Raw genomic sequence first — 17,641 nt, forward strand, 5'->3', positions numbered from 1 at the left:
CAGAATATGTCTCTGAAGTATTAAATAGAAAAAATTCTTGGACTTCAATACATGCAGTGTCCAGCTATGCATTTGCACTACATGATTTATAGTGATCCATGTGTCTGGATGGCTTGAGGGTTTCTTGGGAATGGAAGAAATTGTGTTTGGCTGTTAACATGAAATTCAGTGTAAGCGGAACAAGGATATGTAACGTTTTCAATGTATATGGGTAGTGTTTTAACACTTCCATAACCAAAAATGAATTTGAAGTGCATTTTTGGGGCATCAATATGTAAGAGTAAGGAAGATGTAAGAGAATGTGGGTTAAACTTAGTAAAATTTTGTTGAAAGCAGAAGTGAGTTTAAAGGATTGGTCTTTTGACTTACCTTTCTGAATAACAGAAAATGACATCATTCCCCTTTTTAAAAACATGATGTTGTAGCTGAAAATATTTTCAATTTTTTCACAAGTTCAAAGAAGGAAAATATACATGAGCCTCGGCTTTTAGGAAGAAAAATACTTTGATTTTAGGTGCAGCATGTTTTCTCAGGCTTTTGTACAGTAAGAAATGGGTACATTTTATTTGTTTTGGTTTTTTTGTTTTTGTTTTTTTTTTTTTAATAAACTCTGTACATTAGGTCTGTTGAAGAGACCTAATCTGTCCAAGAGAGCATGGTCATTCAAAAGCATCTTACTTTTGTAGACTTGATGACCTTCAGGGGCTCCTTCTAATCTAAATTATTCTATAATATCTTCTTTAAGTCCTACAATTCTGTTCTATTAGTTTGTATTGTTAATGTGATAGAGACATTTTATGCTCGACTATGCACTTTCATAGCATCACTATGTCCTGTTTCCAGGGCATCCAGAAATTTCAGTAATTGAACTGAAATATTAGAAATGTGAGTGCTTCATTGTGGAAGGGGATTAGGGAATTCAAATGTTTGGTGATATTTGTACTATATTTAGGTCTATTTGACACACAGATATTCTTTTTTATTTCTGGAATTTATGTCATTTAGCTAGAAAAGTGGCAAAATATTTTTTATTTATTGTTTTTGAGTCCTGCCTATACTTGTGTATCAGAGTGGAACTTTCCGAGTTGTGTAATATGTTATGTAAAAGCAGGTATGCGGAAGGTGTATATACCCCTGTCCCAAAGCAGGTGACCCATTTGCCCTCAGACCACTTTAGAAGTTCCTTACAGAGGACCTTACAGAGAGGGATGGCTTTGTGGTAGTACTGTACATGCCAATCTGTAAGAAAAACCACATTCCTTAACAGCTGACAAAAAATCTCACTTCCCCTTGAAGAAGCATTAACATCCAAACCCCTGTAAGAAAATCTGTAAGAAAATGCCAATCTGTAAGAAAAACCACATTCCTTAACAGCTGACAATAAATCTCACTTCCCCTTGAAGCAGCATTAACATCCAAACCCCTGTTTGCTAGTGAATGTCCATGTATCTGGGGTCCATGGCTTAGAGAATTAATTTTTTTTTTGCTGCAGCTTCTTGGCATTATTTACTGTTGACACAAGGTTATTGCAGGTAGCAAGAGTGACATACAGCTCTGTAGAAATCCTGAGAGTCTTTTGGGTGCAGTGTGCTTTTCCATTACCTTGTCCTTTGTTCGGTGTGGATGGAGGAACAGCAGTGGAGGGGACTAGAATGTTATATGTGTTATCATATGAGTTATTTATTTTTAGATTAAACCTAATGCCACTTACTTGGCAAGGTTTAGAAATGCCATTATTCCATTAAACCGTGTCCCTGTGCAGTGGTCTGTTGAGCACAGGATGATGTCTGTACTTTCCCAGAAAGAAAAATAATCACACAGCTATTGATAAAATCCATAGTGGATGAGTGGAGGAAACTAGAGTTTCCTAGGCCTGGGCTTGGCCAAATGATGAGAAAGAGCAAATTCTAGCAATGAAGCTACAATAAGAATGTTTCTTTGTGTGCAAAGATGGTAATCGGCAAAAGGTGCAAAATCAACTTCTAAATAAAGGATGTGGTCCTGGTTTAGGCTCAGTGACAACTACCAGAGATCAGCAAAGGTTTTTAATATTTTTTCTTTAAAAAGACACAAGCCAAGTTGCAAAGATGAGTTTGGCTAAGGCGGGGCAAATGTTTAGTAATCAATTTGTAATGTCATCAAAGAACTGCGAAGTTTATTTAGTTCATTTGATTTTTGCCCTCAATTCAGGGATGTGTACAACTTGTATGGCCAGTGGCCAACATTTAACCAAAAACTTGTGAGTTACTGGCAGGCTGACCTTGTGTCTCAGGAAAAAAGGAACAGAAAGCAACCTTTTCAGTGCTTTCTCCCAAGTCACATTTTACCTGGGCAGAAGATACTGTGCCATCTTCAACTGAGATAGGAATCATGGCATGCTTTGTGTTGGAAAGGACCTTAAAGACCATCTCATTCCAGCCCCCTGCCGCGGGCAGGGACACCTTCCGCAGATCAGCTTTCTCAGAGCCCCATCCAGCCTTGGCTTGAACTTCCCAGGGATGGGGCAGCCACAGCCTCTCCATCCAGTCTGTGCCAGGACCTTGCCACCTGCATAGTAAAGAATTTCTTCCTAATATCTAATCTAAACTTGCCCTCTTTCAGTCCAAAGCCATTACCTCTAGTTCTCTCACAACATGCTCTTGTAGGATGTCCCCCTCCAGCTCTGTTGTTTAACTGATGTTTGTTATTGTAAAATACAGTGACAACAGGCACCATTAAAGGCCAATGCAAAATACTTTGCTGCGCTATTAGTATATTATTGAGTAATTTTTTGCTTCACTTCCTTTATTATTTCAGTTCTACGGGATGACTTCAGACAAAATCCCTCAGATGTCATGGTAGCTGTGGGGGAACCTGCAGTGATGGAGTGCCAGCCCCCAAGAGGTCACCCAGAGCCAACTATATCATGGAAGAAAGATGGGACCCCTCTAGATGACAAAGATGAGAGAATTACAGTAAGTATAAAAAGTTTTTCCAAACAACACAAGAATCAACTAATCCAAATTGTTTTCTTGTCTCTTGAGCCTGTGGGTATCTCTGGCTGTGCTGTCCTTTCTGGGGTGTGACCTCTCCTTGCCTCACAGGCAACGGCTATTTTGCATTTAGCTTGGAATGTAACCTCTAATCTCCTAATACTTCATTGCAGGGTATTCATTTGTTTGTTAGAGAGGCCTATGCAAAACCTATGTTCTTCTCTTCCTCAGAAGAATTAGAAGCTTGTGGAAATGAAATTCATTATACTCATCACTGTCCTATAATTTTCATACGTTTCATCCACCTACAAATTTTTGCAGTCTGTAATATCTGCCTTTGGTTTGAAAGAGAAGCTACAAGTAGTCTCGGTGAGATCTTTTGTAATTCTGCTAAAAATAACACACGCAGGAAAAATGTGCATTGTATTAGAAAGGATAAAAAGGGTTTGGGGATATAGACACATTTCTTTAGAGAGATAATGGCTTATCCTACCATCTTAAATAAATCTGTTTTTTCATTAGAGGTGTTGTCATACTCATTTGTATCTGTAACTTGCTGAATACAGTGCATGACTATTCCAGAGTATGGATAAAGCAGCTTCTCAAATCATAAAACTATCCTTTTGAAACAGTAAGCTGGTGAGCCTAAACATCTTACAGAAATGGCAGTGAAAAATGGGGTTCAAAAATCATTTATTTGCTGCCAGTGTGGTGATAGGAGAAACATCTTTCCACATGAGAGAAACTGTATCATCTGAAAGCACGCACTGTCCTGTTGGTACTGGAAAGATTTCTAATGTAAAGCAGGATTGGAGGCACATACCATTTACATGCCTCAATCACATACCAAATTAAAGGGAAATGTTTAATGGAAGTACTCTCAGACCCCAGCAACCTAAATATAAAATTACCATTTGGGCATTGAAATTGCCTGTTACTCCATTTATTTTTTACAAACAACACAAAGCCCAGGCATTCTGCAGTTGTGGCGTATGCATACATTAAAATTTTTAAGTACCCTTCCCAACCTATACTGATTGCTGGCTTTTAACTCTATTCCTCCAATCATACTTGCTAAGAACTTGCAATTTCCTTTTCAAATCTCCTTCCAACCATGACAAGTCAATTGACCTGAGATAAAGAGAAGATTCCAGTGCTACCTATGTTGTTCTTTTTTCTCCAGGAAGCGCTTTCTAAACTTGCATTTTTTATTGCTATAGTTTATTCTCGCGGAGGATTTTCAGATGTTGCCTATTAAGTACATTTCTTTTGTTATACATGGAAACTGTTCCAGCTGCCAGAACAAAGACATACCCAGAACAAGGGTAGCTATCACTGACTGGCAGTATCACCTGGAGTCGTTAAAGCTTTTCTTAGGATGAAATAAAGCCCCTCTGTTTGGTTTTATTTTCTGGTGTTTGTATCAAATTCTCACCCACACAGTATTTTTTCACCATGTCATCTGGCAGAGTTATTGTTTGTTATCAATGCCACCCCCCCAGAAACAAACAAATGAAAGTGAGGTTTGATGTAGGTGTAGATTCACACTTGTTTCAGGTACCCAAATGATGGTTTGTCTCCAGAGGTGTAAATTAACAGAGCTGCCACAGCCCAGCTTAGCCGTGTCATATGTGCCTGGCGTTGTCCTCAGCAGCACTATTGATATTGCAGGGGCTTCCTGACACAGGCCAGAGAGCCTGAAGCAACATTGTAATGCAGATTTGCATCCTCTTACAGCTGTAGCAGGATCTTGCCAAGTGGATAAATATGCATTCAGATGTACCTCTTTACAGCTTTGCAAAAACCATCTGTATGATCTTGCTAGTGGCTGGGAGGGGAGTGGGGACTGGGACCTGGAGTAGACAACTTATTAAAGGGCAGATGGGAATGAAATGCTAATTGTGAAACCTTACTTAGAATAATTCCATTTACTTCTCTTACTGTTCATTTATCTCCTTGAAGGCATTTCTATTTCAGTTTGGCAACAGAAATGAAAAAAAAAACAAAAAACTAGAAGAGCACAAAGGCTGAAATAAGGATGAAATTACCAGGTTTAAGTGACAGGTTTTTGTTGTTTTTTTTTTTTTTCCTTTAACATTGTTTGTTTTTAAAATGAGCACCTACCTTCATGTGGCGGCAAAATTTTGATTGACTCAGTGGCAGTAAATTTCCATAATTTCCACAAGTGTGACTTTCCTCTTTCTAAGCCATGAAATTAGCAGATCAGGAAATGTCAAACCATATGTCTTGGTGTTCAATGCATATGTAATACCAGTGGGCATTTAATTAATGAAAAAGCTTCAGTGGCTCCACTTGTAAAGCATTTCCAGTTGTTTTCACTCTTACAGGTTTGTTTATCTTTGACACATTACAATTTTAAGAGTTCTGTAAGTGTCAAAGGCTGCGTGAAGCACATTGTATTAATACTTTCCTTTCAGGCAAGAGATTTAAAATAAACATTAACACTGTACTTTTTCTGAATAAGGCATGATGCTTGACATCTTCTTTTTTGATTCATATCTGTACTTACTTTGAGAAGATGGTATCTCCATGAGGCAACCTTATTTTTAATATGTGGAAGCTTTTTTTCTCCTCTGCAATGACAGTGTCATTTATGAGTCAGAAAAAATGGACTTTTCAGAATGAGTACTAAGAGTGCCAGAAAAACAGAGCTCGAAGCTCTGTTTCTGACTGAAAGGTTGAAGCAAAAGATGCAGATAAATAAGATCTAAGTTAAGGCATGACTTCCTCAGGAATGCAATAAAAAGAAAATATTATTTTGTCCTGGGTAGAGTTAAGGAAATCAATGCCTTTATGTAGGTGAGATAATAAAAATCAGTCTTTTCATATTTTTGGTCCATTTGTAGGACAAATAAATATGCTATGAAGAGAAAAAATGTATATGTCTTTTAAGTTATAAACTAGGGAATGGAATAAATAGGAAATGAAAGTTAAGGGTGAGGGCAGAGCTATTTGTGAGGGGGTTTATAGTAGCAGACATTTTATTATAGCACAGCTCTCCCAGTAGTGCCCAGTTTTAGAGATTTGGTGTAGGTGCACAAATGTCAGTGCACAAATGTCTGCTGGGTGCACCTGATGAAGAATCATCACCAAAATATTTTTTCTCTCTACTCTTGGGTGTGTTGTCTATAAACAGTTTTCTCAGTTCATCGGGGCTCAACATGATTTTCCTCATGTGTGTTCTGTACACCATGGTATGAAAGCAAATGCTTGATGTGAGTAATCCCTCTCCAAATATTACAAATGAAGCTGGAACAGTCTTGCCTGAGAAGCAGACACTTACCTTTAGCTTAATTTATTGAATTGGAATACAGTTATCATGAGGATAGAGAAGAACTAGTATGATTCCATGCTCATCCAGTTAATTTTTCTCCTGGGATTGCTGTGGAATCAGGAATCCCTCCTTTTATATATATATGTGTGTGTGTGTGTGTGTGTGTATATATATATATATATATATATATATATATATATATATATGTATATAGTTGAAAAGGGGTGCAGTCCGGTGAATAGCTCTAATTTCTCACTGCAAACAGTGTGAAGCTCAAATGTATTTTCCAGTTTCTTACATGATCCATCTGTACTAGGAGAGGCTGTGGGACACTCCTCTTGGAGCTGAGACTTGGTGGAGAAGGAGAGTGCAAGGTGTTGTCCACGAGAGAGAGAGAGAAGGGAGCACAGCAGGGTGTGGAAGTTCCTGGTTTGGTTTCCAGCTGTTCTTGGTGTTTACATATTTGGCACTGGTGAAGTTCATAGACCCACCCATTGCTTGGAGCAAGGATCTAGGCCAGGGCTCCAGGCTTCCAGGTATCCTCCCCAAGAACAGCCCTGCTCCCAGACCCATCAGTCTAGCCATCTCTTTTGCATGGCAGCACTGCATCATTATGAAGTGGCCATGTGTGTCACCTTGGTGCCAAAAGCTGTGAGTTTGCATTCCCTCAGGCTGAGGAGGAAGTGCAATCAGTGGAGTTTCTGCTGACTGCTGTAATCACTGGGTTTGGTCTTTCCAAATGTATTTTGTCTGGATGCAGTTGGCAGAGTGTCAGTGGCTGCGAGTGCCATTAGCAATGACTTGCTCAGGCACCCACAGAAATCACAGTCAGTGTTGGTTGCTTGTAAGCCTGTGAATTCAGTGTGTCTCCATTCACTCTCTTCTCACTCTGTACCCTTCCTGCTATACCCCCTGAAATGTCCCACTGCTTTTCCAACGGTGTTCCCACTGCCTTCCTAGCACACACCTCACCAAATTTTCACCTCATTCCCCAGCCATTTCCTCCATCTCACAACATGTGCTCGCATTCACCCAGCCTGTCTGGCTCTATCACCTAATTAGTGATATCTGCTTGTGTGGAGGTAACAATTTGGACGCTCAGATAAGCAAACCCTCCTGCAGCAGCTGTGAAATCAAGGCATTCTTCCCTGGGCTTTGCTGTTGCTGGAAATGGCTGGTGTGCTGTGATTTGTGATGGCTGTGGCAGTGTCTGTCTGTGTCAGGTTTGCTCAGAGCCTCCCTCGAGGAGCTGTGTTGCTGCTCTGCCTGCTTTGTGAATCCCAAATGCAGCTGTCTCTCCATAAGATGCTGACATCAGTAATCTAGCCAAGATGGTGGGGCCTTTGAGCATATCTTTAGGCAAAAACTGGCAATAATTACAAACTCTCAGGAGCGCAGAGCATTCGAAGAGGGTTTGTGGCTCTTCCATCTAGACAAGGCAACCTCCATGTGCTTTTGGATGTATTAATTTGTCTTATGTTTTAGCAGCAATGCCTGCATAATTGACTAACCTCAGTGAAATCAGGATGCAGTCAGGGTGCCTTTAATTATCAGTGCTTTCCCAGAAGGAGAAGGTGTATATATCTTGCATAAGCTCCAGACCAAGCTGATGCTTGAGCCAGGTTTGTAGGTCAGCATTTCACAGCTGAGTCTGTTCCTGCCCCATGACCACTAGTAGCCCCTGCTTCAGTAAGCCTCCTAATTGTTCACATCAAGTCATGGTATAGGTGGTAGAAGAAAAAAGCTATGCATACTGAACATGAAATTTTAATAGGTAAAATCTTTTACATATACATGAAAAAGGATACTGGTACCTAAGAAAGAAATCCTTTGTAATTGAACACAAAAAGCAAAGCCTTTGCATTGGAACTTCCATGCAGCACTGTGATTGCAATTTCCCCCTCTTTCGTATTAACTCTTATCTCTCATTTATCCTGAATCATCCTCATTTGATTTTTAAAAGAAAAAGCTTGAAAAGCCATTTATCTTTCCTTGTTCAAGTTTCTTAGCTTTAAAGATCAAAGTTACAAGATGAATAATGCATACAGGTTTTCATTCCTTTTTTGTGTGGCTGTCTTGTGACATCAACAGTTTTGAATGACTTACACTCTTATTTTAGATGAGTTGCAACTTAAATTTTCAATTCCCATCTCCTTTCCTGGCCCTTAAATAGTACATCACAAGTGCACAGCATTTATTGGATCTTATGCAGCGCTATTTTACGTGAGTGAGTGATGAAAATGTTTTTTAAAATGTGAAAACAAAGCCTTCTGATCTTCTGTTGTGAGAGGAAAACCTCCTTAACTGTACCATCCACAGGAAGATGCTTCATGTGCTTGCCCCATTTTTTTTGTTAATGAATTGTCAAAGAGAGCTGTGTTCATTCTTGTTGGTGGGACCAATCATAGCCTCATCCTGCCTTGGCAAGTTTAAAACTGCATAGGTGGATCCTAATGTGACCTTGATCATAAGAAAAAAGGAAGTGGAAGAAATTGCTATGACTGTCAGGTAAAAAGGAAAAGAGAAAGTGTTGTTAGTATTGGAGGGAACAGTGGAAAGAGCAGAAATTAATTCCCTTTTTAGGAAAGGGTCTTTCTTTCTAAAGTTAAATTGCAGGGGAAAATTGCAATGCAGATGTGAATCAAGAGAATTTTTTTTTAAATGATTGAATTTGTTGGGGTGTTTTGTGTGGAGTAACAGTCTTAACCCATTACTACAGCCATGCTCCTGACAGAAACCATACTGTTGCGGTGCCACTCCAAATTAATTCAAGATGTTTATCCTTATTTCTTTCTTCTCCATTTCTCTTTGTTTTTTTTGGTTTTTTTTTTTTTTCTGGCCTCCTCTCTTTTTGAATGATTTATTGATCATTAATCTCTTAACACCTTCGTTTCCCCAAATTAGGTATTTTAGATACGGAGCAAAAAAATGCACACTCCTGTAGAAGCTGTAATTCTAAGGGTAATATTGCATCTGCTGTGGAGAGCTGCATGAGAGATCATGGCCTGGGTGCACAGCACACCAAGCAATGGGGGTGAGGGGAAGGCAGGGAGCAAGGACTTACAGTTCAGGGTTTTATTTCATTTTAATTGTTTTTCTTTTTTTGGGGCAGATTAAAGGGCAAGAAGCAATTTCCTATAGGCCCCAAGAGGGTTAGAAAGAGAAGTGGATTTTTTGTTCTGATTTCCAATATGTGCTGCCTCCCAGCAATTTCCTTTCTTCCAAGTCCTTTTTCTTACTCCCTGGGAGCTTTGGCTTCCCACTCTACCTCTCGTTTTACTTCATCTCCTGATCCCTAAAATGGTGGCTTCCTCAAGGATCAAGAGTAGTTTTTGTTAATGATTTATATTTCTTCTGCTCTTAATATTATTTCCACAGGTGATGCAGCTGGAGCTGCTGTGAATTAACTTGGCACCCCAAGAGGGAAAAAAATGTAAAAATTGTGAAAAACAACTTGTAACCACACAGCTGTCCCAGAGGATTGTGAGATTTTTTCTAAATCCTTTTCTTTCTTCTCCTTGTTTTTTTCCAAAATGACACTCTTGTTCTCTGCTCACACTTAAAGCTCTGTTTCAGGGTCCCTGTTGCTCCTGTTGAAATCTTTTTGCTCTCCAGATTCCACAAATCTTTGAAGATGTTTCTTCTGGATCACCTCTCCCTTCTTTTGTGTGCTAAGTGCTTGTGCTGCCTCCTGCCTTATCATGAGGACACCTTTCCCATTTTTGCCCTCTATTCTGTCTGCATGCCTGCCTCTTCCCCTGCCATGTCTAAACCACTCATGTTTCCACATCTGCACAACCACTCTCTGTTAAGACAAAGGGTTCTCAGGGTATCTTCTGCTATGCTGCTACTTCCCATGTATGGTTTTTTTTTTTTAATTATCCTAAGCATATCCAAGCTTTTTTCAGTGTTTTTCAGTCTTTGATTATCATTTGTCACATTGTTTTGTGTGTTGTTTGTTAGGGTTTTGGCTGACCTGTAAAAAACATTACCTTCTGCAGAGGACCACTCTCACCTTGGAAGGTTGTAGAAAATCTGATTAATAGCCTGGACTAACATGAAGTGGAGAAATATCACACAGACTTTTATTTCTGTATCTATTTTCCTCTTTCTCTTCTTCCATCCTACTTGGAGTCTGACCATCCTCAGTTCATTTTTCAGACTCAGCGCTTTGAAACAAAACTTCTCCTCTCTAACACATCCATGAGCAGTTTCCAGCCCTAACCACAGCTGCCAAGAGCGAGAGCTCGAATTCTACACGTTGGTGTGGACTGGAAATCCTAACCTATTTACAAGGCTCTCCCCTCGCAGCTTGCATTTTGGGTTTGCCATTGGGAGGAGCGCGGCTGTGCAGATGTTGTCAGGCAGATGTGAGCTGTGGGCTGGCTGTGGATCGCCTGGCAGCCATCTGGCAGCGGTTAATGTGGCGCCGAGCCCAGGCTAATGAGCCCTGCTGCGAGACAGGCTCGAGCGCGCCGGCACTGCGCGGGGCTAACGCGGCCACACGGCTCCCGTGGCACTGCGGGCAGAAGGAGCTTGACATCTCCATCCATGTGCCAGACCAAGGCAAATGGCCTGAAAATGCCCATGTGGCCCCGCTTTGCAGCTCTTGAGGAATTGGAGAATTACAGAGTCACTAGGTTGGAAGAGACCTTTAAGACCATCAAGTCTAACCCATGCCCTAACACCTCAACTAAACCATGACACTCAGTGCTGCATCCACTCTATTTTTAAACACATCCAGGGATGGTGACTCCACCACCTCTCCAGGCAGACAATTCCGGTACTTCATCACTCTTTCTGTAAAAAACTTTTCCCTAACATCCAATCTGAATTTCCCTTGGCACAGCTTAAGACTGCGTCCTCTGGTTGTGTCAGTGGTGCTGCCTGGAGAAAGAGACCAACCCCCACCTGACTACAGCCACCTTTCAGGAAGTTGTAGAGAGTGACAAGGTCACCCCTGAGTCTCCTTTTCTCCTAAACAACCCCAGTTTCCTCGGTCGTTCCTCACAGACTTGTGTTCCAAATCCTTCACCAGCCTTGTTGCCCTCCTCCGGACGCATCAGCTGTCCCAAATGCTTCTTTGTGTTGCTTTCTCCATTTGCTATAAAAAAATTATGAGGAAGAAGCCCACCAGTCTCAAAGTGTTTGGGTCATGCTCAACGCCCAACGTTGTTCTAGTTGGTTTAAATGGCTCATTATTAGTCCTGAGCCTTCTGTGCTGCATAGGGTAAACCATGCTTAGGTTGACGCTTGATATGATATGTCTTCCCAGCAGATGTCTCTGAAAGGTAATGTTGGTCTGTGGAATTAGGGGAAAGGGAAGCATTGTCATGATGCAGGGCAAAAGGTGGCCCAATGTCAAACATCTGTGGGGTGAGGAGAACACCAGGGTCTGTTGGCTTGTGCTGGCTATCACAGAGACTAGATTTTGCATTTGGGACCAAACTGACACACTGTGTTCCCAAGGGCATGCTTGGGTAGTCATGTCATCCACTGTGTAAGGTTATCAGATTTATACATGGTGTTCACACTAACCAAAAGTACTGGAATTAAAACTCATCAAAATTCAGTGTTAGATTAAAAGGCTCTCTATGGTCATTCATCTGCTGGCATTTTAAACCAAGTTATTGCTGGTTATATTGGACCCTAGAGCTGTAAGACTATCTCTTCCTTTTGTTTTTTTTTTTCTCCCAACTTTCAAAAAAGTTCTTTTGCATCAGTGATGTCCTTTGCTCCAGCTATTTTTGTCTTCTTAACACTTAAATGTTCAGCATTAGACATGCATAACTATGGTTTCTCAGTATTCTTTCACCCAGCAGCAGTGAGAAGTACTTCTTTAATGTGAAATAAGGCTGTATTTTTCTACGGTCAGCTTTATTTTAGACCGATTTTAACTTTCCATTGTGAAAGTGAAGCAAAAAAGAATGGGGCTCTTTTGCAGATACTCTGTGGACTTAGAGGAATTTGAAAACTTCTCATTGAGTGAAAATTCTCTACAGATTTCTTTTGTCCCTAGTCATGAACTGATGACCTAGATAGTAAAAGAAAATAAATGCCTGAAGCAAATAGAGTATGTGTTAGATCTCTGAGTTTTGGGACGTTTACAGGCCTAGATATTAGACTATCAGGATTTTCTTGTTAAAATGGCTTACTGGGAGTTTTGAACCTCTGGGACCATGTGAAATTATAGAAATAGTGTCTGGGAAGCTTCTCCCTAAAAAATAATAAAAAGCCAGGTGGTTGTTATCTCAGACTAGGTTACTTGAGCTATCCAGGGTGTGTAGAACTTTATGATTTGGATGGTTAGGAGCAAAGGTGATTTATTATGCTGAGAAAGTAAATTCTTTGTTTTGTTTGGCTGACACTCTCGTTGTTGGGGGTTTTTTGGATGAATAAGAGAGATGAAAAAAGGATGTGGGAGGGAAATTATTTCTTCATTCATTTTATTCTGCTAATGAAAAAGAAACATTTTTGTTTGGTTAGTTTTTCTAAGCAGTCAGGAAAGAGCCTTTGCTTATATTACAGACAATAAAGATGAAGACTGGGCTTAGAAAGCTAATTCTTCTCTTCCCCTCCCTTCATCAACTGCAGGGAAGTCTTAAATGTAGAGTGTGGACATCCTTCTGTAAGTCAAAAACCCATTTCTGGAAATGCTGTTTTCCCCAGCCCCTTTGTGAGTGCTGTGCCTTTCCTCATTCTTCCCCGTGAGCAAAAACAAAGAGTGGCAAAGTAATATCGAAAATGTGCAGGTCAAATGTGCAAAACAGCACCACAAATTTTCTGGCTTCCAAGGTTCTTTCACGCAGCCTCCTGGACCTGTCAGCCTTTTTATTTTTTTTTTTTTTTTTTTTTTTTTTTTTTTTTTTTTTTTTTTTTGTGTTTAGGTTTATTTTATGCTCTTATACCGGGATATCTCCATTTGTAAAGCATGTTTTAATAAACAGATACCCTGCAGAAATCAATGTATTATTTGTGGCAAGTCTTTCCAGTGAAGTGAAGGAACTCAGCTCCTCACTGTGTTTGCTCTTTTCGAAACACTGAAACCCTCTCCAGTTTGGGGGATGGGAGAGAAAAAAAAAGGTACATTTTTGTTCTTGAAAGTCTCTAGTGGACCTTATAAATTTGATTGTACTTGGCATTTTTGATATTCCTACTTGCTTGCACACCACAGCAGCCACATGTTGTCACTTAAAATCTAAATATCGGATAACTGCTAACTGAGACTTTATTGTGTATCATGCTTATTTTAGGAATTACTTCTGTAAAGTAAAAATGACACTAACTCTAAAAGCATGTGTAATAAAACCTCAACAATCTGTGTGCTGAGTTTGCAGATATTATGTTCTCATAATCAAAAGAAAAATGTAGAATAAAAATAGTAGAGAAGAACAGTGCCCATTTTTGGAGCCTTGAACAGCTGTAAGTGATTAGAGCTTCTTGTTTGGTTTGCTTTGATTTTTTGGTCTACTTTTTGAAAGTTCTGTCAACTTCACTTTTGCTTATTTCACTTTGTTTGGATAGTTTTGCCTTACTGAGTTTCCTGTGATGCTTCTGGTTATATGAAAAGTCTAGTCCAAATCACAGCACTTCAAAAATAATAATTTCTCAGTTCTTGGGTTTCCTCAACCCAACAGAGTACTTCTCTCTCTCCAGGTAATAATATACTCACAATTACTTACTGCCAAGTTCAGATATTCACCACGTGCAGTAGTGAGGGATTCACACACACATTGCAGGGTGTTATTCCAGACTCCTGTGTAGTATTATGCAGGGCCAAGTCTGCCTGCTAGAGGTTGTCCGCCTTAAAAGACAAAAGAAAATGAAGGAAAAAAAAAAAACCAAAAAAAAAAACCCTCAAACCTGCTTTCTTTCTTTATCTAGCTGTAGAATAATCCTTGCTAATACTCATGCTGCACTGAGCAATTAATTGGGTTTTTTTTTTTTTTTCCTTCTTAAAAATCATTATCTAACAAGAATCTCTTTGCCACATGGACACATGAAGGCTGTTCCTTTTTCTAACATGGAAGTGTGGCTGGTTAGTTATCCTTGGATCTATTTGTACTCATCTTGTTTTTTCTAACTCAGCAGCTTTGCTTTTTCCTTTGTCTGCTGCTGTTGTCAGTTGTCTACTTGCCTCTGCTTGGCCTCCTGGTTCTGGCTGCACAGGGGAAAGTAAGTTACACTGAGAGAAGAGGAGCAAAAGTGAGTAGATTTGAGAGTAAATAAACCCCACAAATTTGGCATGAAAAATAATCCTATTAAAAAAAGTAGAGCATGAGAAAGTGAAAAGCTTTCCTCGTGTATACCTCTAAATATTTCTACTGCTGCATGGAATATACTGAATTTTGAAACTTCAGCCATAGAGATATCCATGTTTAAGTACTTTGCCCTCCCTCACAAAGTATGAAATTTGCTTTCTTGAACAAATGGATGATGAGTCACGATCTCTTAACTGTGAGTTTGTGGGGGTTTTGCATCATTGTTTTCCAAAGTGTCTATGCCATTTAGAATGTCAGGTTTTTGAAACTGAAAGATGTTGGCATGATGGCTCAGAGTAAACTCCAGCACACCTCACATTTAAAACTCTGCACATCTTGCTCTCCCCATTGATATGAAATCATTTGTCTCTTAGGATTTCTTTGAGCTGTGGTGTTCAGTTTGAGCATTTCTCTTGGAGTAAGACCTAATGAAAATAAAGAAGGAAAAAAAAAATTGCTCATTCAGAATAAAGTGTTACCACAGAAGCTGCAGGTACCTGACTGAAGCAATTTCATGGTTTATTATAGGTATTCCAGAAATGAGTGTTTGTGCTCTCTGGCAGACTTGCAACCTGAATAGAGTCTCAGAAGATCTGTTTTTGCCATGAGATTATACAGTCATTGCAAGGTGATTTCTAGAAGTGTGCTGCAAAACATTTTCCTACAGAGAAAATTATTGTGCAGTAAATGAAAGATCGCCGTGAGGTAGAGAGTCTGCAAGCTAAGCAGAGCAGATTGCCGCTGCAATCTTCCTGTGTGATTTTGGGCAAGCCTTGAAGTTATTCAGTTCTTCTTATTCAGCATTTCATGAGTTCTGGACCTGAATTCATTCATACATGTAAAGCAGCCTGACACTTGCAACAAAGCTGTGTTGTGCCACCTTGCAAAGTGCAAAGTGTTATTGCATCTTAAATTACAAATAGGCTCTTTTTTGTAGACAAAACAGTCGAATCATAGCCTCACTTTCACATTCAGGCCATGCTCCACTCCAGGTGTTTGTGATTGTATAATACTTACAGGATCTAGCCCAGCTACAATAACTTAGAGATTTTCTGTGATTATAAAGAAAACATCTCTGTCATTTCAGTTGTATGCTGAAGCATTAGAGTGGTTTTGAGACTATTGTCCCTTGTATTCAACGATCTTGGGGGTTTGTAGTAGTTTAGGAATGTCTACAGAGCAGGTACTTTGCATGATTATAACTCATGGGAAGCCTGTATGTTCACTAAAATAGGCTTTGCACACATCCTGAACTCTCATGGTGGAATTCTGGCATTACTGAAATCAGTGTAAGTTTTACCAAGTCTTTCCTGAGACTAATACTTTCCAGGGGAGTATACAGTATAATTTATGGCAAGAGAAGGGGCCTCTTTTTGACGTGCTAAATGACTCGACATTCTTCAATTTTTGTTGCTAATGTTGTTACTGCTTCACTTCTTTTTATTGGGTTGTTTGTCATTAGGGTACTTAAAGTATTCCAGCTTTTTAGACGTACTGCATATTGATTCTCAATTTTTGTTCTAATGAGAGTTTCTGCTAAGAAGATTCTCCTGTTTTGCCTGTATCATTTGCATTGTCATTTTTAAATATTAGAAATCACACAACTGGCGGTGACAGCTGTTACTCTGCTTTTGTCACTGATAATCCAAGGCTTTGGTCATCTCTTGTATCCGTTATTCTTGAAGGTAATAAAGGTAGGTAGATGTAACGATTTTTTTCAGCAGGAGATACCTTAACTTTAGCAATCTGAACCTTTTAAGTAGGATATGGGGAAATAACTTCTAAAATACACAAAATTAAGAGTAGCTGCAGCTACCAGAATAAATTAAATTGCAAGCCTGCTCTGATAATTATTTTCAATTAAAAAGGATATGCGATCTTTAAAAATGTTATCTTTTACTATCTCATGTGGTAGCAAACTGTGTTCTCCCTACTTTAACCATCTCAACAAAGACCATATTTTCTACTGCTATGAATAGCAAGTTCAAGTAAAAGGCAGTTCTTCATCTTTGTAGCATGTACATTTCTCAGACTGCAGTGTCAGTTTTACTGTGCTGCCCTGAAAATGAGTCTCAAATTCACCTTGAAGGATCCCCCCCAGGGATGCCAGCTGAACCTTTGACCCTTCTCTTCTGACTGTCACCAGGGTTAACACATTATTACAGCTTTTGATGTTTGGGATACCTGTGCTTTTAGAGCCTTTATCAACCTACACTGTTGCACACAACTTAAACTGAAGTCTCAGTTCCCCATTTTTTTATAGGAATATGTCTTATTGATTTTTGAGATTGAATTGTGTTTCTTCCTAATTTTGTGTTAAAATAGACATGAAATTTTAAAACTTCCAGCTTTATCTCTGCTTTTTATTAAAACAGCAACCTGTTTTAATAATTAAGACTACAAACAAAAATAAAAAGATGAAGAAGAATTTTCTATTTAAATTTGAAAACGGACATGTTCATACCTGCTGCTCAGTGCAAAAAAGTGTGTGGTCACATCACAGACAAAATGTCAGTATTAATTATTGGTTCCGTGGGATAAGTTCTCGTTACTGACAGGTTTAAGGACCCTTTATTTATTTGGAATTCTCTTAGCAAGGTATCATGTTAGATCATAAGCTGATTATAATTAGAATGGGATTTGTTTTGTTGATCCAGAAAATGGTATCTACAAATACTTCTCTGTGGCACTGATAACCAGCCAAGAGAATCTTTTATAAGAGAAGCCTGTTGACACAGATTATCCAAGTCGTATTACAATATTGTTTTAATATATTGTACATTAACAGTTGGACTCCCAGATCTTGAAGATCTTTTCCAATTTTAACAATTCTAAATGTGCTCCTAGCAGAGTTCAATTTTTTCCCCCAAGATTGTTCTCTGGTAAAACACGTAGGCCATTTGATTGGCCACACCTACTTCTGGTGCTGTTAATGGCCATCAGTTTTGTGATCATGAAATAATGAAACCAAGGGATGGCAAAATCTGTTAATTCTCTCTCTGAACATTGTTTCAAAGGACTTCAGCAAATTCTCATTGGAGAATTGATACTACCAGTGTTGACAAGTTTTATAAGGTAAAGATGATGTATTTATTCAGGTGCTGTGGAGAACG

The 17,641-nt window shown here is 39.3% G+C and overlaps 1 protein-coding gene across 6 annotated transcripts in view; it reads left to right on the forward strand.

Moving 5' to 3' along the window:
- The window catches only part of ROBO1 (roundabout guidance receptor 1), a 693,788-nt gene that overhangs the window by 573,751 nt on the left and 102,396 nt on the right, over window positions 1-17,641 (forward strand). For all 6 annotated transcript variants that reach the window (XM_038135498.1, XM_038135488.1, XM_038135479.1 and 3 more), the window contains one exon: window positions 2,797-2,954. In XM_038135498.1, the coding sequence (XP_037991426.1) occupies window positions 2,797-2,954 (158 nt within the window). The remainder of the gene's footprint in view (window positions 1-2,796; window positions 2,955-17,641) is intronic.

This window comes from Motacilla alba, chromosome 1 (genome assembly GCF_015832195.1).
Source record: "Motacilla alba alba isolate MOTALB_02 chromosome 1, Motacilla_alba_V1.0_pri, whole genome shotgun sequence".
NCBI lineage: Eukaryota > Metazoa > Chordata > Aves > Passeriformes > Motacillidae > Motacilla > Motacilla alba.